This window comes from Amborella trichopoda, chromosome 5 (assembly GCF_054954075.1).
Source record: "Amborella trichopoda isolate Santa Cruz 75 chromosome 5, AtrichopodaSantaCruz75HAP2 v2.0, whole genome shotgun sequence".
Lineage (NCBI taxonomy): Eukaryota > Viridiplantae > Streptophyta > Magnoliopsida > Amborellales > Amborellaceae > Amborella > Amborella trichopoda.
The window spans coordinates 22,399,819-22,421,626 of record NC_142340.1 but is presented as its reverse complement, the minus strand read 5'-3'; the positions used below and the strand labels follow the sequence as shown (position 1 = coordinate 22,421,626).

Here is a 21,808-nt window from a genome sequence, read left to right as displayed (position 1 = left end):
CTCGAGTGTTTCTCTTACCTTGGCTAGAAGTCGCAGGTGAAAGGTGCTACACAAGCCCGCATTGACATCTCCGAAGCCAATATGAAGGGCGATGTGGGTGAGAAGCTCAATGAGGCCAGACCCTACAAAATGCCGTGAAGATTCACACCGAGACCAAAGTACACTCTACTCAGGATGCATTATGTGGTCAAAAAGCAACAACTCAAGGACATGGCCGATGTCAATATGTTTGAGAATGAGGGAAAGGCCAATGTGGCACAAGCAAAGTAGGAAGAGAAAATTACAAAAAACCCCCAAGACAAAACTTTCTATATAACTTACCGCAACTTAACTTTTTTCCACTTTTTCTCCAAAACAAACTTTTTATGCAAATACCTCCTCAAGGGAAAAAGTTTATTTTTTTAGATGGAAATTCCCTTGCTATACACAAAAATCATTTTGGCCAGATTTGACGTTGACTTTTGGACCACAGTAGCACCGTTGATTTTTGGACCACAGTAGCACCGAAGCGCACAATCACATTACCGAAGCGCACAATTGTCGGACTGCTTTAAGACAACTACCGGACATAAATTGAGTACTGCAGACCGTCCTTTACAGAGTGTCGGAGCCCTGGAATCTAGTAAATCTACTGCCGGACCGCACTTTACACAATGTCGGAGCCTTATTGCCGGACCACACTTACACAGTGCCGAGCCCCTATTTTGGTGAGATAGAGGAGAGAGAGGTATGGATAAGTTAAAAGTAAGAGAAGGTAGTTTAGACATTTTTTTATTTTATATTTGATTGGGGTATTTGTATAGCAAGTGTATTTTGGATAAAAAAGTGAGAGAAATAGTTAAGTTGGGGTAAGTTCATAGAAAGGTATTTGTAGGGTTTTTTTGTAATTTAATCTAAACTCGTGGTGAAGAAGGCCGAGTGGGCCCGACTTGCAGAAATGGCTGAAGTTAAGGAGAGGAAGGCAGTTGAAATAAGAGAGGCAGAGCTACAGACGAAGCTCAAGAGATTCAATAGATTGAAACAGATAGAGAAGATGAAGGGGGACATGCTCAGAAAACCTGGGATAGATTGCTAGACTACAGAGCAAGAGGCGAATGCCAAACTTTCTATTTGATATGATAAGGAGAAGGAGGCTGAGGGGCAGAAGGTAGCCGCATCAGCGGCTCTGGATGCACACACAAAAGGAACCTGAAACGGAGCTGCACGCTAAGAGAAAAGAGGCAGAAAGACTCATGGCACTGGCAGATGCTTAAGCCCCTAAAGTGAAGCAATTCATGCACGCCCTGGGAGGAGATTACAGCGGGGTGTACCAAGAGATGGCGACAATAAACACAAGTACGATACAAGGTATCAGTCTGGCGACCACTATGAGCGGCACCCATGGCCCATCGTCGTTGGGTGCCGGTGGTGGTGCATTGTCCAGGTGGTGGTGCATTGTCCATGGCAGAGGTTTACAAGAAGGTGCTGCTACTTTTGACCTCCGCATTGGAGTAGATTGGTTTGATCCCTTCAGGGCAGGGCCTAAGTAGTGAAAAGGCCACACATAATATATCCTCAGTAGAGACAATCCAATAGAGTTGTTAATGACCAAAAAACAAAACCAATTTCTTTAATGTTCAGCAATGATGCATGAAGAAAACAAAGTAATAGAACAAAAAAACGACATATAGGAACTTCTTGTATAGCTCATATCCAATTCAAATAAAGCCCAAACCTATCCCATATGTCCTGATTCTTGAATTTCCTAAGGAGACAGTACAAAAGAAGGGCAACCACAATCTACTGAAGGGGATGAATTTCCTAGAGTGAGAAAATTTATGAGCGTGTAAAAAAACTTGAGGGAAAATCCCCTTCTCCCATTTATCCTGAACTTTTTTTACCTTCATCATGAATGAATCAAATCTGCCTTGGAATCAAAATTTGTTATGGCCTTCTGGTGTGGCTTGAACCCCGAGCTTTCTTTCTCTTTTTGTGATCCATGGATTCAATAATTCTCAAAGAAAGATTTCCATACACTATTATACCAAATTGGTTCACTGCAAAACTAATCATTAAGAAAGTGTAGAAACATACGGGTATTGATGACCATGATTTTATTTATTTTTAATATTAACCACGAAAATAACCATGAATTTATTCTTGGAAACTAATCGTGGGATTTTCATGGCAGTTGTTGGGACATGGTAATTATTAATCGGATATTTTGGCCAGATTACATTTATGTTGGTTTTTTAATTTTGCTGCATTTTACGATTCACAAATTAATTTGTATTTTGCAAATTGTGAGCGGTCCATGGATCGTTTTGTGGAAATCTCAAGTTTTGTACTACATAGTAGACGTGCATGCTAATCTATGCACTATTATTATCTTATTAGTGTAAGCTTTCAAACAAGATTGTAATCAAGGGATGGAATGCTTGTCACATGGAAGCATGAAGTATGTACAAGCACCATTGAACAGTTTAGATAACCTAGGTTTATTCAAAAGCATCAAGTGATTCTATTTTTTGTTTTTTAGTTTTATTCTTTAATTTAAATTTATTTTTTTTGAAATTTGAAGTGATGGGTTTTTATATACCGCACAAGATAAAAATAATAACAAAATAATTCTGAATACAAATGTTAACCAGAATACTCCTGAATTATTTTGTGACATTGTCGTACAGCTGAAGAACAAAATTCCTTTCAAGATAGTTCTAAAATTAAAATAAAAAACATAAATTACGGAACAAATTATTTTCTAGCCATTAGATGAGGCTAGGTTCCATGTGAATCTTTGAAGGGTGCTTGTGCAGCTTTCCACCATTCACATGATGCGAACATGATAGTTTCCCTATTATCATATTATTAAATTACAAAAATTTTAAAAATTGTCAGATAACGTATTGTACTAATAAAGATTGTATGCTACTAATGCAAGTTCAGCCATGCGTTAGTATGTGAACTATGTAGTGAAGAATGCCATTTAAAATATGAAATAAGATGGCCATTTAATCTTGTAGGGTTCCTCATGATTGGGTGAGGTTTGTCTAGATGACAACTTTAAACCATCACAGTAAGGTGCATCTCAAAATCTCATTCAAAGATGTATTATTAGTGCCAAAACTCTTATCACGGCTTAAAACTCTATTTTTCACCTCTATAATGAAATTGAAAGCTCTGAAAATAGTGCAAATCTAGCAGATCTATGAGCACTTAAAAATCTTGAAAATAGACGGTTAGATAATGTGTTATAAGATGAACTAATTTTAGGACTTAAAATACCTTTTTTCTTTCATATCCATATATATCAAGATCGAGATGATCAACGGAGAACTCTTTAGTAAAGAAACAACCTTTTTCAATGAGTTTTTGAGGTGCACCTTACTTTTACAGTATCAGGTTGACACCTTATATAAACTTTTTCCCTTATGATTTGTTTAAGAGTAATTTACATACGGCCCTTAAAAAAATAGGGAAAATATAAAATGTTCCGTTTATTGTTCAAAATTACAAATAAGGCCAATCAATATGTAATTTTTTTTTTTTTTTCAAAATTGTCCCTCGGTCCGAGGATGGCATCTTCAGACCACTTGGAATTCCACATCAAAAGAACATAAAGGTTGTCCAAGGATGGCGTTCTCAGACCGGAATAAAGTTCCATGTGGTCCGAGGATGCCAACCTCGGATCGTGTTATTCACGTTATACCAGCGGGCAATCCGAGGTTGGCATCCTCAGACTGGTAATGAAGTTCACAATGCGGTTCGAGGATGCCAACCTTGGACTGCAAATGAGGATGCCAACCTCGGACCGTGTTATTCATGTTATACCAAGAGGTGGTATGAGGTTGGCATCCTCGGACTAAGGGACAATTTTGGAAAACAAAAATCGCACGTTGAGAAACCTTCTTTGTGGCTATAAATGGAGCAATGTGTATTTTTCCTATTTTTTAGGGGCCATATGTAAATTACTCTTTGTTTAAAGTTGAGTATTTTTTTTTTTTTTAACCAATATCATTACTTTTATTCAATTACGAAAAGACATCATCAATTACGAAATTACATCATCAGAAACTAAAAGAGTAGAAATAGAAATTCCCCCCTTAGCAAGAAAGTCAGCTACATCATTAGGCTCTCTATAAACATGAGCGAAGGGCATCATTTCATTAGCAGCCAAATCCATTACCTCCAACCATAAAAGTCGAAGTTCCCAAGGGACTTTTTGTTCCTTCTTACACTATCTAATAACGTTTAAGGAATCACCTTCGATCATGCAACATTTTCCCATATGGCTTCCAATGAAAATCTTCAAACCACACAACAAAGCACTTAGTTATGCAAAGTTAGCTGTTGCAAAACCAATTGGGCCAGCATAAAAGAAAATAACATTACCAAAACAATCTCGCAAAATACTTCCAATTCTTGCTAATCTCGGGTTTCCCAAAGAACTTCCATCAAAATTAAGCTTGAAGCTACCTGCACACAGAGCAATCCAGATGCTTCTCGATCTCAATATGCAAGAACCAAGATAAAATAAATTTTGCAGATTAGCCATCACGTCCACCTTAGATATACCCCATCCTCCTTTATTTATTGAAATCCACGACCAAATAGAACATTTACAAACGTGAATAAGTCTTTCAAAAGAGCAATCAACACCTTTAAAAGTCCTTATATATCTTTCTTTCCATATCTTCCAAAGAATCACTCGAATTGTAATTTTCCATACTATGCGCCTAATTTTCACTAGAAACGGTGCTTTCAAAGAAGACAACAAAGTCACCAGTTCTTTGGGGTAGTGGCATTTGAATCCCAACCATCTCAAAGGGCCAATACCAAAATATCCCTGTTAACGAGCAATGGATGAAGAGATGTGCCCTAGACTCACCATCATCCTTACAAAAGAGATATACATTTGAAAGAATCTTTACCCTTTTAATCAAATTATCAATCGTAAGAATTCTGTCCTACACAGCCAGCCATATAAAAATGGGTCGCGCTTTTCAGTTGCTAAGCATTTTGAACATTTTTTATGTTTTAGGTCTTCTGATCACAACTAATATCTTGGTTAATCAGGTTATGAATATTGGTTTCTCTACCGATATTGGATATCTTTATGAGGAATAAAGGAGCATTGCAGGTCACCACAAATACATGTTGCTTATTTTTAAAGACACGGTTTTGGGGAGTCTGCCGACTCACCTATTACCATGAGGTCCCTTGTGTATCTAATGTCCGTCTCTAAGATAGATGTCAAAAAATGTTACATCTACTAAAAGTTAAAATAGATGGTGAAGAAATGAATTCAAAAAATAATATTTGTATTTTTTGAAAAAGAAAATTTTCAAATTTAGAGCATTGTCGTAGGTGAGGTTATCGAATTCTAAAATTTTGGATAAAAAATAGTATTTTGTAGGGAGATTGTGCAAAAATAGAGTGAGTCAGCAGACTCACCGAATACGTTTCATATTTCTAATGAATGTAGGGTTTACACTATTTCAGTAAGGCTTGTATGATCATGTGCGATATCCTCTTTTCCGTTCTTTTAATTATCCATTCACTATCAACATACTTATACATAGTTCGCCGTAAATCAAGAGAACCATGGACAAACGACAATAATGAATTCATTATCGATGGAAGAAATGACAAGTTTTGTGGGTTTATAGAGATTGCCATACAATAGCAAAGAAGAGCTCAAATTGACTTTTTATATCGCAAAAAATACCACCAATTTTAACATAAATTAGGAGTTAGGTTTCCTTGAATGGTGTGTTTTTATAAGGTTGCAACCTCAAACAATCTAATTAAGGCGCACCTTCAAATTTTATCATAATATGTTGTAATTTTGTTGTAAAAAATTCTTAGGATTATCTTAAAATCTATTTTCATATCTAATTAGAAAATTTAAAACTTCAAAAACGGTTAAAATCAAGCACATCTATAAACATATGAAAATCTTGAAAATGGACGGTCTAGATAATGTGTTGCAAGGTGCATTATTTTTAACACAAACTTCTTTTTTTTTTCATATTCACAAATCTCAATGTCTAGATAATCAATAAGAGGATTTTTTTACATTAGAACAACATTTTCAACCATATATAATTCTAGAGCAACCATAAATAAACTTTTTGCCTCCTATATAAATTTTTTTCTTGCAATGTATAAGTAGGATTGAAAAACTTCCTGCCTCGTGCATAAACTTTTTGGTTGCATGTATAAGTAGGATTGAAAGGCAGAACGTGATGGGTCGGTGCTGATCCCGAATTGAATTTCCCTTTCAAAAAGAATGGGAGGGATTTGAGAGAGAGGAATGGGTGGCTGCCTTGCCTTGCCTTGCCTTATCTGTTTGGGAACATGGGTGGTTTATAATGCTTTCGCTTGCCTCATCTCTTCCACTGTACTGTGGATGCATGTATAAGTAGGATTGAAAGGCAGAACGTGATGGGTCGGTGCTGATCCCGAATTGAATTTCCCTTTCAAAAAGAATGGGAGGGATTTGAGAGAGAGGAATGGGTGGCTGCCTTGCCTTGCCTTGCCTTATCTGTTTGGGAACATGGGTGGTTTATAATGCTTTCGCTTGCCTCATCTCTTCCACTGTACTGTGGAGACATACACTCACTTGCTACACTGAGAGTGAGCGAGAGAGCAACAAAGTCTTAAGAGAGTGTGTGAGTGGGAGAGGAAGGAATTGGGTCACCATAGGCCAAACTCATGCCTGGAACTGTTCAAGTTTCAGGTTGGTTTTCGTTTCCTTCATTCTTATTGTTTTACCAGAGAGATAAAATGGCTAACATTAAAGAAAAAAGAACAAAAAAAATATAACATTAAGAAAACGAGAGATGAATGGTTACTCGATGTTGCAGTTCTGGAGTTGGCAGATCTTCCTCCATCTCTCCTTGGTAATTTTGAAACTTTCTCCCTCTTCTGCTTTTGAGTTTTGCAATGATTTGCTAGCATTTGATACTTTTTTTAGAACACCCTGTCTTTTTCTCTCTACTGATTCTTTCCTTCTCTCTTTTGTGTTTTGTATTTTTTGAAATTGGGGTTTCCCAGTATCCATTGAATACTGTTTCTTTGACTCTTAATTTGTCCACTGTATGACGCCTCTCTCTCTCTCCTTCTCTCCACAGGATCAGAGGGGAATCACATATGCATAAGGGGTGAGCAATACGTTACTATCTTGGCCATCTTCAGTGCTGAATGTTCTAAAAATTCTTTCATACGATTTGGGAGGCTTGCTCTTGTTTTCATGTCCGCATTTTGCAGTTGCAATTGGGAAGCAGCAATGCGAGACAATGCTCCATACATTCATGGAAGTGTGGAAACTGGGGGAAGCTTGGGTATCAGTATTGTAAGCAAAGGACCCACCTTTCTTCTCTCTGTTTCTCTCTCTCTCACTCTGTCTCTCTCTCACTCTCTCTCACTCTCAAACATTTTGTGTGCCTACAATTTGTAACCAAAGGACTCTCTCTCTCTCTTGGTGCTAATCATTTGAGCAATTCTGCTCTATGCTGTGCAGTCCAGTTCTGAATCTCCGGGACAGTTTGGTTATCAAATTCATTGATAGAGAGAAAGAGATAACTCAGACGGGTAACAATGCTTTTGAAGTTCACATATTGTTGGTATGTTTACTGGTTTGAATGTCTGTTTTCTCCTTCTCTCAGAAATTGGAACCCTGTCAATTGTAGAGCGAGGAAATTGGGAGGATTTATTCGAGTTAATGGGTGGTGGGCGAATTCATCTAAAGCTCCAATTTATCCTTAGTGATGAGGAAATCCAGAGGGTTAAAGCCATGGCAAGTATTCTCAATATGTATCCATGGATCTCAGATGGTCACTTAAATACTATGATATCTATTGATTTAAAAAAAAAAAATTATGATATCTATTTATAAAGAAACATAAAGATCACTGATGGCTTACCAACTATGTGTGACGTATTTATCTCACCTCTGAGTTTGTGAAAGGCCAGCTATGAATACTATATTTTCTCTTTGTGTTGTTTGCAGAGAGAAGCAGCATTGAGAAAGAGAGAAGATGAGATTTCTAAGATGGGTGTTACCATCGAGTTTAGAAGAAGCACAAATACTTGCAATTTAGCCGGTAATTTTTGGTGCTTCATGGATATTTTGATTCTCACGAAGTTTTTTATAGTACTTAGTCTTTGCAGACTGTAGTGGCCACATCTGCTATTTTGCAAATCTTATCAAGACTTGCTGGAGAGTGATACCAAAAACATAATTACAACGGTTGCTCTGGCTGCTGTGAAAGTATTAACCTCCCTTTTTGAATGTCCACCAGTTTTGGAGCCACTCGGTGGTGCCGAAGATTCAAGGGGACAAACTCCTGATCAGGGGCTTGAGAACCCCCAACAAGGAGTTAATCAAGGAAAGCCTCTCATTAAACTAGTAAAAAAGTCCCCAGTTAAGGTTTTTCTTTCATATTTATTATTCCATTCTCTCTTCGAATTCCTCCTCAAGAGAGAAACTAGGTTTTTGTTGGAGTTCCCTAATATATTCTTGTCATGTTTATGCAGATGGAAATGGTGGTTTTCCTCCTTCAACACCTGTATACGATCCCACTGATACAGATGCTTTCAAAAAAGTTGATCTGGCAGAGAAAGGTCATATCTCTACTGTACCTCCTTCAACACCTGTATACGATCCCACTGATACAGATGCTTTCAAAAAAGTGGATCTGGCAGAGAAAGGTTATACCTCTACTGTAAAGGAAAAGATCAAGGCTTTTGAGGGTGGTCGGGACTCTCAGGTGAGTCAACGAACACTATTAGTTGTGAATTGTTCATTTACATGCTAATTTATTTCTTCAATAATTGTACATGGTAATATAAGTATATTTTCCATCACATGTTAATATAAATGTCATCCATCAAAAAATAGCAATGTAAATGTGGAATGATTTCTTGGTGATGATCTTTGAGAGTGGTGCAGGTACACAAAACTCAGGCCAATCCTTCAATGAAATTTCAGCTCAGCAATATTGACTCGGAGAGTGGTACCTTGCAGGTCCCAAGCATAAAGGAAGAGGAAGCGACAAGTTTGTTAATGGAGATGGTCGGAAAACCAAGGAGGAAGGCTGTTAGGAAAGATGGTGTTGGAGAAAATAAGAAAGATAAAGTTTCCAAGGATGACTTGAATTTGAGGCAGTGCTTACCCATCAATGATTCCATGGTGCCTAGAAAAGGTGGGGAACATAATGCAGCAGAAGGCCCAAGGGCAACAGGTTCTTGTTCCTCCATTGAAGGAGGGACTGGAAAAGACACAAGGAGGTGGACTTTTAGGAGAGATGATGTTGGAGAAATGAGGAAGGCAGAGAAGAATCCTTTGTTATTGGAGGAAAGAAAGGTTTTGGAGGAGGAAACAGATTCAAGAAAGAATTTTCTACTTGATGAGCTCACAATGGGTGAAGAAGGACAAGAAACCAATGCAACAGAAGATCCAATAGCACTCAGTTCTCGTTGTTCTAAAGAGGAAACAATCCTACCCAATAAACAAGAGCAAATGAATTTAGCTGCTAATGATTTACATGAGGAATTGATATCAGAGGGTCATGGCAAAAGCTATAACACACTAAGCACTGTTGGGGATTGGAATAGAAGATACAATGCTAAGCAGTTGGAAGATTTCAGTGCAAAATCTGTCAAACTGATGGAATCTCGGGAAGAAATACACCATCCAAAACTAGTGGAAGCCGCTACCAGTTGTTCCTCTCTAGAACATGTGTCCACTGCTTTAACACATGGAGGAGCTGGAAGTAAAGGAGGACCTCCATTGGATAATTTCATTGGCGAATTAACAGTTTCAGAAGATCTGAGTTTTTTAAAAGAAACAGATACCAACCAAGAGCAAAGTCACATGAATTACAACATGTCAGTATTAGATGAAAAACCAAGTCAAAATACTGGACAAGTTCACCTAGATTCAGAATTTCCATCGAATTCGAAAACTCAGGTATCTCAGCCAAAGTTGGATAGCCTAATTGTTTCAGAGAAAACTCAGGATGAACGCAGTTCTAGAGAATGTGAGAACAGTAGAGTGGTTCCATTCAATTACAATTTGGACTTGGTAACTTCAGTTGAAGCTTCAGATGAAATAGGGAAACTACTAGCACTCACTGAAGTGGAGGATGAAATCTTTGGAAGTTTGGGAGATTGGATAATTACAGACAAATTAGGACCTAAATGTTTCACAACTGGGAGTAAGAAGTTGAGAAATTTGGCAGTGGTATGCGATGAAACCCTAGAAGTACAATCTGCAGAAACAACATGTACTGGGAAGGTACAATTCTCCATCTTCTCAATACAAATGTAATTGTCACTATTGCCTCTCTTGCAAGGGTTCAGTACCTTTCAGAATCACGCGGCTCTTGCAAACAATTTATTTGGCTGCACCAATGAGTTAATGGTTTTGTTTTCTTCCTATTCATCTTATTTTTTCAATTTAGATGTCAAGGCTCTAGGAGTCATTAGTTTAGAATGATTTTATTTTTTGGAAGAGCCTATTTAACCATCATTTTAGTTGCTTGTCATTTTCCCTACTTGATACTTGCACAAAGTCGGTTTTCTGATCTTCATCTGCTTGCCTAGGTCATTGGTCAAGGTTCACCAGATCCAAGGGACATTATGGAGAAAAGAGATTCTTGGAGTGTCATGCCCCTCCTTGATGTTGTATGCATTTCACACCCTCATAATGTATTTTCATATTGTAAGGAAAATGTCTAAGTAGCCTGAACATGCATAGAGGTTATATTGGTAATCATAAATATGTAGGTTTCGTTCTTTCTAATAATTGCAGGGGTTTACTTGAAAAGTATTAAGATATCCTTAGATGTTTTGAAATTTTATAACTGAGTGTACTTGAGAATAGCTAGAGGTCTATGTGGAGTGTTACCAATTTATTCCATAATTATTGTTCTCTCATACATTGTTGAGATGTTAATATTTCACTAAGAAATCATAAGAATATTATCTATAGGTTCTTCTAATTTATCCCATCATAGCATATATGTACCTTTCTAAAATTCTCATATCCTTAAGATGCACATTTCACTATCCATATGCAAAATGTTGACTGGAGATAGATTACTCGAATGCACGTTATTTAGTAGTATCCCAATGAGTTTTTGAACTTGTTCCATATCATTTATGGCTGAGCTGGGAATTCTGTGAAGAAGAACATACTTCAACAGTCAATGTTGCTTTTGCTTAAAGATGGAGTTGGAAGACCAAATAAGGATGGAATGTTGTAAATATTTCTATTACGCTCCTATATTTCCTTTTTCCTTCCTCCAATTTGTTAAGGCTACAATATAAATATGCAAATAGACATCACTTGACGAGGATCCTATTCTTTGCAACTCTTCTTAGCAGTTGTCATCAAACTACATTGAATTTACCCTGTAATTTCATCCATAAAGACTACATAGTATCAGGAGTCAGCCTGTGGAGGAGTAGATAGACTCCAAATATTAGAAAGTACACAAACATAGACAAATCCCTTTCACTATGTTAACAATTATATGTCAAATTTATGTTGCCGCATGAATAAATTTGACTTATTTGGATCAAGTTTCTTTGTTGGTGAATGTGGTTAATTTGAAAAATCTGGCATTATATGACTGCATATAGGTTTTCTAATGTTGGATCAAGAAATAGGAAACCTTGAAAGAATTAGGAACTCTAGAAAGAACTGTGTATAGACTTTGTAATTTAGTTCCCCAGGAAGCAATATGTTTTTCTTATGTTGAATTAGGAGCTGCATCAGAAAGAACCAATTGAAAAGAAGGCACATCTTATTCCTTAAGACCACCTCTAAATATGTTCATGATTACAATAGATTTACTTTTGAATTTGGAGACTGATAATAGGCTTTTCATCTAAAGACAACATGACAAGTTTCCCAACTCCTTTCGCCATCTACGTAATTGCTCAAGGAGGGAGGAGAAGGCCGTGCCACGCAATCCCTCTCTCATGGGAGAGGATAAGTCATCCTCTCCCTCGTCGTGGAAAAGGAGTCAAGTGGCTTATAGTTACGGCAATCATCCACCGTACGTAGTGATTCCATTTAAGAATCACGGTCTTGCTTTTCCTTGAGGGAATCGCCACAGATCCTGATTCTTGGAAGTTAGTAATTATCCCACATTTTTGTGAATCTTATTCCGATGTCTTTGGAATCTAGATTCTACCTCACCAAATTTTGCGATTCATAGATATTTAAATATTAGAATATTGAATCTAGATTCTAGATTCTACCTCACCAAATTCTACCTCACTGTGATACAACTAATATGAGACTTTGCTTTCAATTTTTAAAAATAGCAATCAGAGATATTTAAACATTAGAATATTGAAAGCAAAGTTTCATTTTGAAGTATATTTGAATTTATAATTTTGTATATTTTACACATACAGATACGAGTTCCCTAGCACGCTTTAACAAGTCACATGCTAAGTCTGTTTACACGCTTTAACAAGTCAAGTGGTATAATGATTGCCAAAATATTAGGTGACATAATAATTGCCAAATTGTTTAGAATGATTGGAATATTTTAGGCATTATTTGAAAACCTTTTTTATGTATAATTTACTAATAATTAATAAATAATGTGTATCTGAAAACTCGATGGGTGACGACAAACTCTAATTTATATCCTTCCTAAATTTCAAGGATTTGTAATAAATGCCTTATTTTTTAAAATATATTATTAATAAATAAAGTAATTTTATTTGCTTTGTTTAATCTAAAAGCTCTAGAAACATGCTTAGTTAAGGGTACTCAAAACTTATTTTCAATAGTTGTAGAGAACTGTGATAAAGGGCGCTCAGTAGATCGACTGCAATGTACAGGAGGGCTGTCATAGACACATATATTCCAGTAATAGGGGATCCCTGAGCAAGGGTACTCAGTATATGGAGTCCAACACGAACGAAAATTTTCTTATAGACAATCCAAAACCTTAAATCTTTTGCCTTTTAGAACTCATTTGTTGATAATCTCTGGCTCGCTTCAAAATGGTTTGGGGCGTGATCAATGTTCGCAAAATCGAATCGGAACGGTAAACCAGACATGGGCCTGGAAGCAGTTTAATCGGCGTAACTGGTAAACCAGCCGATTCTACAACTTTAATCGGGCAAGTCCCGGGTGGTCAAAAATGTGTTGAAAAAAATACAAAAAAAATCTACTAAAATATGAAAAGCATATAAAGAATGGTTAAAACAAAACACATTCAAATGGAGTTGAAAATTAATGAAAAAAATGGATTTTAACTCATTTTATATTTTCTAAGGGCTATTTTTAAAATTTTCTAAAAAAGATGGGAAAATATAAAAGTGAGTATTAATGACCAAAACAATTTTTAAATTTTACCATAATGTAAAGAATATTTAAAAATGCATTACAAATCAAATTCCTTATTTTTAAGAATTTATATACATTTTTTTGATTTTTTTTTTTTAAAATACCGGTTGATAACCGGCCAAAACTGGAACCGGCCAGTGGACGGTTCCGATCTAACCGGGTGGTTAGCGGTTAGATCAGGCGATTTTGCGAACAATGGCCATGATTCTTGTAAGTTTTGAATCTTGATTGCAAGTTGATGGAACCGTGATCCCAACAAGGTAGGGATCTCGAATCCTATTGGATAGGAGTACGATTCCCAAATGGGAGGAATCCCATTTCATGTGATATGCATGGTATGGACAGCGATTTCGTCTATAGGAATCATTTGGCTGCCGTCTATTTTGTGGTTTTGATTCCGGAAACGATTTGAAATCAAGGTATTTCTAACTATAATGAAGTAGCCACACCGGTGGCTCTTCTCAAGTTGTGGAACTGAGAGGAGTCATTTGCCTCTCATAATTCTTCATAGGACATGTAGAAAAAAATGAATAAAAACAAAGAAACATAAACTAGAGGATGGAATTTTTACCCATTTTTCTTGAAGGTAAAATGTAAAATAAAAAGAGGAATAGGGGTCGTAAAATAAATAGTAGAAAAATAGAAAGAATATGTTTGGTACATGTAGTGATCTGGGCTTCTAGCTTTGGGCTTTCTTTTAGCTGAAATAAAGGGGAGAGACATGGCTACTGTTCACAATACATTGATGGAAGACAAGAACAAGATGATTAGGATAGGATCACGAAAAATAAGTTTGTGGAGAAAGCCAAAGCGAGTGGCTGGCCTAAGGTAGTTTCACTATAACTCATAATCCAAAAATCACATATATTAAATTTTGTTAGAATTGCATTTCTCATAGTTAAGAACTTGTGTCATGTTATATTTGTTATTGGGAAAGGTTTCTATACTTTCCCTACAACATATAAGATATATGCTTTCCCCCCATCCAGCCATCCAATTTTAGATCAAGTGAGCTACTCATCGTTTAATCTAGATCCGATGTATTTTATTTTTAGTTTTGTTTTTACAAATTGTATGAATATGAAATTTGTGTATGTGTCATCTTGTCAATGGTGCACACCTAAAAAAATATTAAAAAGATTTTTTGATAAAATATAATGACCAAAATACCCCTTGAAACTTTCAGGGGTATTTTGGTTATTTTATTTCATTGATAATAGTTTTTTAATATTTTTTATAAGTGCGAGCTTAAGAGGAGTGGACGCCCAAGCTTTGGTGTCAAAATAATTTGTATAAAAAATTAAAAATAAATCAGTGTAGAGACATGACATTGTGATTGGGACCATCTCAGCCATCCATTCAGAATGGAAGGTTGGATAAGGGGAAGCATATAAGTTTTATGCTATAGGAGAAGCATAGAAAGCTTGCCCTATGTTATTAAACATATTTAAACTCAAAGATAGTTGGTAGGAACTAGAGGTGAGGAATACATAATACATAGCGATCACTAGAAAATAATGCATTGTTGCTAGGAACTTGAACGACAATTATGTCCCCCTAGACAGGGGAGTAGTGATTTTATACTTGAACAACCATGGTTCTGTATGTAAATAACTGTGTGATCTTTGGAAGAGGGGAATGATTGTTTTGATGATATCTCTCTTGAAACATAGTTATACTGTCAGAGCAGTGTAGTGATTATTCTTCATAACGTACATTCAAACAAAAACCTTGCAAGGGCCCAATGCAGTTTTCCCCTGAGCAGGCCCCATGGGAGTCCTTTCAAACTTATAGTGAAGGTGATCTTTTGAAAATGGTTTTCATAAATGCAACTCCTTTATATGGATTGGCAATTCTTAAATCAAAATGAAATAGTGAATACAAGAAGATTACTAGTTTAACATAACAAGGTCAAGCTGTGTATCAAATTGATGGAATCACTCCTCTGACTAGGCATTGGCAATTGAAATTGAGAACTCTGAAGAAAATAGACACAATAACTTGAAGGGAGAGTTACTCTTTCTTTGCAGGGTTCCTGGGCTTCTCCAGCATGGTGCATGCTGAGATGATATTTAAAGCATTGTGACTCAAGGACTTGTTCCCTTTCTATATCACTTAACAAGAACAAGGTTAGAAGTTAGATCCTAAAGTCACATGGTCAATCTTTGTTCATAATGGGCTCAGACCCAACCTCAGAGGAGACTTGGAGGAGAGTCCTCTCTCTCTCTCTCTCTCTCTCTCTCTCTCTCTCTCTCTCTCTCTCTCTCTCTCTCTCTCTCTCTCTCTCTCTCTCTCTATGTTCTTCTGGAATAAGTGGGGTAGGTTTGCCATGCAAAATCATGGTATGGGATTCGGCTCGGCATGCAAATCGATGGTCCTAATTAATTTTAAAGAGCATAGTTCTGATGGTCCAAATTCATTTTAGAGCAGATTATTCTGTAGCATTCGATTGGACCAAGATATATATATATATATATATATATATATATATATATATATATATATATATATATACATATATATATATAGTTTTTTTTGTTTTCTTGGGTCGGGGTTTTCTTGGGTCGGGGTAAGATCAGTGGGGATTATAGGCTCCTACCTATCTTTTGGAAAGAATCAATTTTTTAAAATATTAGTAAAAATGGAATCCGTACCTTTTAACTGGGCCAAGGTGGTACTGTCACCATGACCCCAGCCCCATTTTCGAAGTACCTAGGGATTTGAAATGCCCAGGTTATCATAAAAGCTCATGGATATTTCACTTGCAAGACTTATGTACTTCACTTGCAAGACTTTTGTATTTCACTTGCAATAGCTTTGTACTTTCAAGGATGATCTCTTTTTACTTGTAAGCGCACTTGTATTATGATATCATATAAGCTAAACTGCTCAAGGATGAATCACTTGAAATGCCTACCCCTTTTGACCTATCTTTGACTTGGGGTCAAGTGACACAAGTCCCTTACAAGATGTCTTTGAGTATACCTGGTTTATTATAAGAGACCATACTACTTACAACCCTAGCACCCACCATACTCCTACATTCAGCACAGTAAAAAACCTAATTTTACCGTAACAGGCAATCAACAACCCATGGATCGGATTTAGAAGAAGTAACTTTCTGGTAAGTTTCTTCTCTGACATGGAAGAAACCATGCTACATAAAAGAATTCAAACAATCGGTGCTAAGAAATCTTATTCTTGATCAAGACTTCAAATCTTGTTGATGAAACTAATTCACCTTAAAGAAAAGGGAATTCCAGTCAAGTAGATATGTTATTACTTGCATTAACTTGTATTTCTATAGTGGAATATGGAGTATGGGAACTTTGAACCCATTTTGTGATGAAGTTTGTGTTTGCTTTGTACTCTTCTTTTTGTAGCTGGATGCGTAAAAGCTACCCTGTAAACACCATATATTGAAGTTGCCATATGTTACCAGTGCAAAATGCTCATAGCCTAAATTTTGTTTTCATCACGTTTAATCACAAATTCAATTTCCTTTATAGGGCTTGAGGATCGCTGCAGCAGTAGCATGTGGAATAATTTTACTTAATTCGGGACGAAGGTAGCTAATTGCATCTCAATCTGCCTTTATGTATGGTGAAAGTTATTCTATTACTGTGCATAATATTTTTGTCTCATGTGATGTTCAGGATACTGGTAAATGTTTTAATTGTATACAATCATTACTGTGAAGTTATCAGCATAACCTTGCTATTTGTTTCCCACAATTGGGAAATAGAGTGCAAAACAACAAATTCACTACTAAAACCTGCTTTTGTTTTTCTTAGTTTATGTTAATGGATTCATCCATTCTGTTGTCCTCTATTTTATGTCAACAGATTAATCTATGCCCTTGTCCTCTGTTTCTAATCTCAGAGGATACTTGTGGAAATTTCAAGTTAATGACATGGAGTAGGGTGCACAATCTATCACCAACTTAACCACCCATGAGGGAAAAAGGAAACTGTAAGTTTCAAAACAACTTATTTTACAAACTGATGGCATTTAAAAGAAACAATTAAATAAACAAAAATTAAAGAAACAAAAATTTTGTATATTGCTGCACTCTGATACCAAGGTATTCTAGGCATCATTGTTCTTGAGTTATTTGATAATTTGTAGTGTTGAGAATATAGCCTTGTTGCAAGATGACAAAATGGTCTTGTGGCAAATAAAATATAATAGAAAGAAATGAACAGACTAGGAAAAATTGATGAAAAAGATAGGAGATATAGAAAAATGTATAGCTCACCTCAATTAATTGCGAAAAGGCTTTGATGATGATGATGGTAGCGTGACTGGTCATGAGAGATCCATTAGGGTTTTAAATGTGAGAAGTATACTACCTCCTAGAGGATTCATTTTACGTATATAATTTACAAGCTGAAAAACCCAACCGGAGCACACGTTTTTCACAATGAATTAATATATTTTATTTTACTTTACTTCCAAACTTGGCAAAAGAATGCAAGTGATAGGGTTCAGAACTACAATCTCTGGAACCGGCATACATTTTTTAGGGCTCGTGTGGTTCATGTGTAATAGTTTGCATATGGAAAACATTTTTTATATGCAAACAGTTTCCTGTGCAATAGTTTTCTAATTCTGTTTTTTGTTTCATGTTTGGTTCACATGGTAACCAGTTTTTGGAATTCATGTGTAACCAGTTTCTTATGTTTGGTACCCATGGGTTGACTATTTCCTAGAATCTGGATTAAGGATAATTTTTTAGAGCATTCAATTTGTGTTATGTTTAAAAAAATGGATGGTTTAGATCATAATTTTGGTTCACTTTATTAAATTATACAAGTATCAAGCCTTGATTAACTAATCCGCGTATTTTGTTTTTTTTTTTTAATCTCTATCTTGTAAGATTAATGAAAAAATATGTGCAATACAAAATTTAACAGTACTTTTTCCATTCCAATGCATGAATACATCTTTAACACATGATGTCGATATCCAATCTCGAAATGCATAATTCAAGTACAAGTACAATAAAAAAACTAAGAATATAATATTATCACAACTATTGGATCCTGAACCCTATTTCGATATCGCTCCCACATTGCATCAGCAATTTCTTCGTGTAATTCTGTAGCAACGTCATCCCCGCCCTCATCAGGAGTTATGGGTGGTCGCACGATTTGATCAGCACGTTCCAATACAACATCTTCATTAGGGCTCCAATAGTAGTTCTTAGCCTTCTTGTTGGGCGCGGTGTCTTTAATAGGACGCTGAGAACCCACGGAAACAGGTAGAGCTAGGCACATCAACACCATCTAGAACGCTCAAATTGTTTTGCAAGTTTCATATCAAAATCCATTTACAAAGGAGCTGCGTATTCAAGGTTATATTTGAGTGCTACTTGTTTAATCAGTCCATGCTTTATAATTGAGGTGAATATAATTCACATTAAAGAATGGGAAGAATACTAAATATTTAATCAGTTTCTTTTATGTGATCCATGCTTTATAATTGAAGTGGATATAATTCACATGAAAGAATGGGAAGAAAAGCAAAGAACCTGCATTAGCTGTTTGAACAGATGGCCATGGATAGATAAATAGCAACAGGAGAAGAAAGATAAATAATAAACATTTATTATGGAGCAAAAAATGTAATCAATTGTCAAAGTATGTGAAAAAATAGAAGTCGAGTTAGCTCGACTAGCATTATGCAGGAAAGAATAAGGGACTAAACATAATCATATAAGCTAAAATAAGAGCGTGGACAAGAAGTTCCCCTATGATCATTTGAAAGTTCAGCAAAAAAGCGTGCAATAATTGAACAGTTGAAGACAAAGAGAAAGCATATCAATAATAGAGAAGTAGACAATTTCGTAGATATCCAAATATAATAGCATGGTTGTTGAGGATTATAAGAGACAATGTGTACAAAAATTTTGAAAAGTTTTAGCTCATAAATATGAGTCAATATAGGGTAAAGTAGCTAATTACAAGGTTGTTAAAGTAATATAACCAAAAGCAAGGGTAACTTAGAAAGGGACTTGGAGGTAAGATCATGTCCTAAAGTTCGTGAGAAAGAAAAAACACACGGAAGTTCTTCCCTTTCATTCTAGAGAAAGGTTTCCATACTTCTCCTTCAGCATGGAAGATTTATGCTTCTCCTACCATCCAGCCGTCCAATTTTGATATAATGAGTTACTCATTGTTTGATCTTTAGATCTGACGCCTTAGAGTATTTTATTTTTGATTTATTTTTATATAAATTGTATGAATATGAAATTTGGTACATGCTAACTTGTCATTGGGGCACACCTACAAAAAATATTAAAAATAATGTTTTGATAAAATATAATGATCAAAATACCCCTTAAAACTATTTTGGTCATTTTATTTTATTGGGAACATTGCTTTCATATTTTTTTTACAAATGCGAGTTTAATAGAGGATTGGACACCCAAAATTTGGTGTCAGAATATTTTATAACAAAATTAAAAATAAAATGTTGTAGAGACATGACATTGTGATTGGGGCAATCTTAGCCATCCATTCAGAATGGATGGTTGGAAGGGGAAGTATATAAGTTCTACGTTGTAAGGGAAGCATAGAAAGCTTGCCCTTCATTCTAATGAAAGTTTTGATAATAAAATTATCATAAAAGAATAGGAAACCAAGCACAATCACATCAAAGTTGCTATTGAAATAAAACATGGTAAATTAAAATACTTCCAGGAGATGGAAGTGGAAAGGTTGCCAGAAGCTATGATTTTATTCCAAAAAAAATATACATGTAGATCTTATATAAAATGGTGGACAACTTGAACACAAACCATGTAGTTTTCTTATATTATAACAAAATGATATGTTTCCCTAAAAGATAGGAACACTTGAAATCCTCCACATTTAACAGAGTTATTGGAAGCCTGATTTACTCAACCATCAATCCATCAGATTTTACCTATGTTGTTGGCACCATAAGTCAGATTATCAAATTGTTCAAACACCAAAGTTTCATCTACAATCTCAGCACAAAATCCGTTGCCATCCAACAGATGTGAGTTCTCTGTCTTCCCAAAGCATCATGTTCTAGGTGATACCCAATTCACCAATTAAGGTATTGTATAAATAAAATACTCATTACATGGTTTTGGATGTACATGGAAATGACACTTTTTATGGAAACATAACTTGCCAAAAATGACATACTTCGAAGCAAAGGACAAGTACTATATAGTGGAATCTATTAACAAGAAACAATTCGTTTCTTCTTAGCTAAAGTCAAAGTTATTCTTCATGTTTACGTGTATCTAACAATAAGAGTTGACCACATAGCAACTCGTTCACAATTTATGAGAAGTCAAATTCAAGCAGGAATTTTTATTCCCAAAGTGATTTCATAATTTGTTACGAATGTGGGGTTGGTCAATAGACTTCAATTTCTCCTATTTGGGGAGTCTTAAGACCTATAGGATTTGTATTCGACCAATTTACAATTAAGGGAAAATCGACTGCTATCTTATTATTATGTTCTTTTTATTCAACCAATATATGGCTTTGAATTGGGGATGGAGGAGACATCCATCATCAGATCTAATCGTCAATGATGATTTCGATCACCTTACATAAAAAATAAATGGTCTCATTACATTTCCAGAAGTCCAATAAATTCTCGGGGTAAAAGAAACTTAATCTAGAGGTGTAAGGCATGGGACGAAACCGAATTGAGGGTATTTTTGTGCCGATAGTAGGCAAATTAACAAAGACATTGATGCCACAAAAATAATTACACAAAATATCATTGTACAAATAAATGATCTCTCTCTCTTTGGTCATTGATTTTACTAAGTTCAAATGGTTCTAGGGCTCTCTATGTCACAACACTCACCTCTCTCTCTCTCTCTCTCTCTTACATTGAGTTCAAACACTTACCTCTCCATCGGACAAACAAACTCCATAATCAAACCCACTTTCTCTAAAGTGAATTTCTTCCATGCCTTGATCTAGAATGGTGCTAAACCAGTGGTTGTTGGTCCCTCACTCATGTTGGCAACAAGCATAGAGTGATAGTGAACCATCAAAAGCTTTTGGCGCCACACCAGATATATTTCGGTCCTAGCAATCTCAATAACTGGTGACTCTGACCTTATACTTAAGTTTAAAAGGCCAGCGTATTGAGCCTGCAAGCACTTTCATCCAAAAGCCCAACTCCATGAGTAGGTGTTTCTTTCCACAATGCTAATGAGTTTGGTGTATTTCCACTACTGATAAAAGTCCCGTAAAGGATTCCAAAAGGTAAGAGAAACAAGCAAGAAAACCAAGATAATGGAAATAATACTAACCAAAATCACCTATTCACTCCCAAGACTGCCAATCTAGATTTAAAACCAGCGAAGTCATGCCCTGTATGAGTTCATCATTTGTCTAAATTACAGACAAAGCTCTAGAGTCGGAACAAATAATTCAAACCATCCTTATA

General features: G+C 35.9%; 1 protein-coding gene across 7 annotated transcripts; it reads left to right on the top strand.

The window, feature by feature from the left end:
* Positions 1-6,578: 6,578 nt before the first annotated feature.
* Positions 6,579-17,134, top strand: LOC105420000 (uncharacterized). Of its 7 annotated transcripts, none has more exons than XM_088866371.1 (12): positions 6,579-6,721; positions 6,849-6,884; positions 7,116-7,145; positions 7,252-7,336; positions 7,505-7,575; positions 7,674-7,780; positions 7,994-8,087; positions 8,286-8,372; positions 8,521-8,753; positions 8,936-10,282; positions 10,591-10,671; positions 16,870-17,134. In XM_088866371.1, exons 1-12 carry the CDS (start codon positions 6,697-6,699, stop codon positions 16,930-16,932), a joined length of 2,259 nt encoding a protein of 752 aa, XP_088722497.1. In that variant the 5' UTR covers positions 6,579-6,696; the 3' UTR covers positions 16,933-17,134. The 7 variants fall into 7 exon arrangements, with proteins under 7 accessions (XP_088722497.1, XP_088722500.1, XP_020529537.1 ...); XM_088866374.1 differs by having other exon boundaries at positions 7,650-7,780; positions 9,011-10,282; XM_020673878.2 differs by having other exon boundaries at positions 7,650-7,780.
* Positions 17,135-21,808: the final 4,674 nt, after the last annotated feature.

Coding starts and splice junctions, on each gene's coding strand:
- LOC105420000 (XM_020673878.2), top strand. CDS start 6,697: ATGCCTGGAACTGTTCAAGTTTCAG. Junction 6,885..7,115: donor TCTTCCTCCATCTCTCCTTG/GTAATTTTGAAA, acceptor TTCTCTCCACAG/GATCAGAGGGGAATCACATA. Junction 7,146..7,251: donor GAATCACATATGCATAAGGG/GTGAGCAATACG, acceptor CGCATTTTGCAG/TTGCAATTGGGAAGCAGCAA.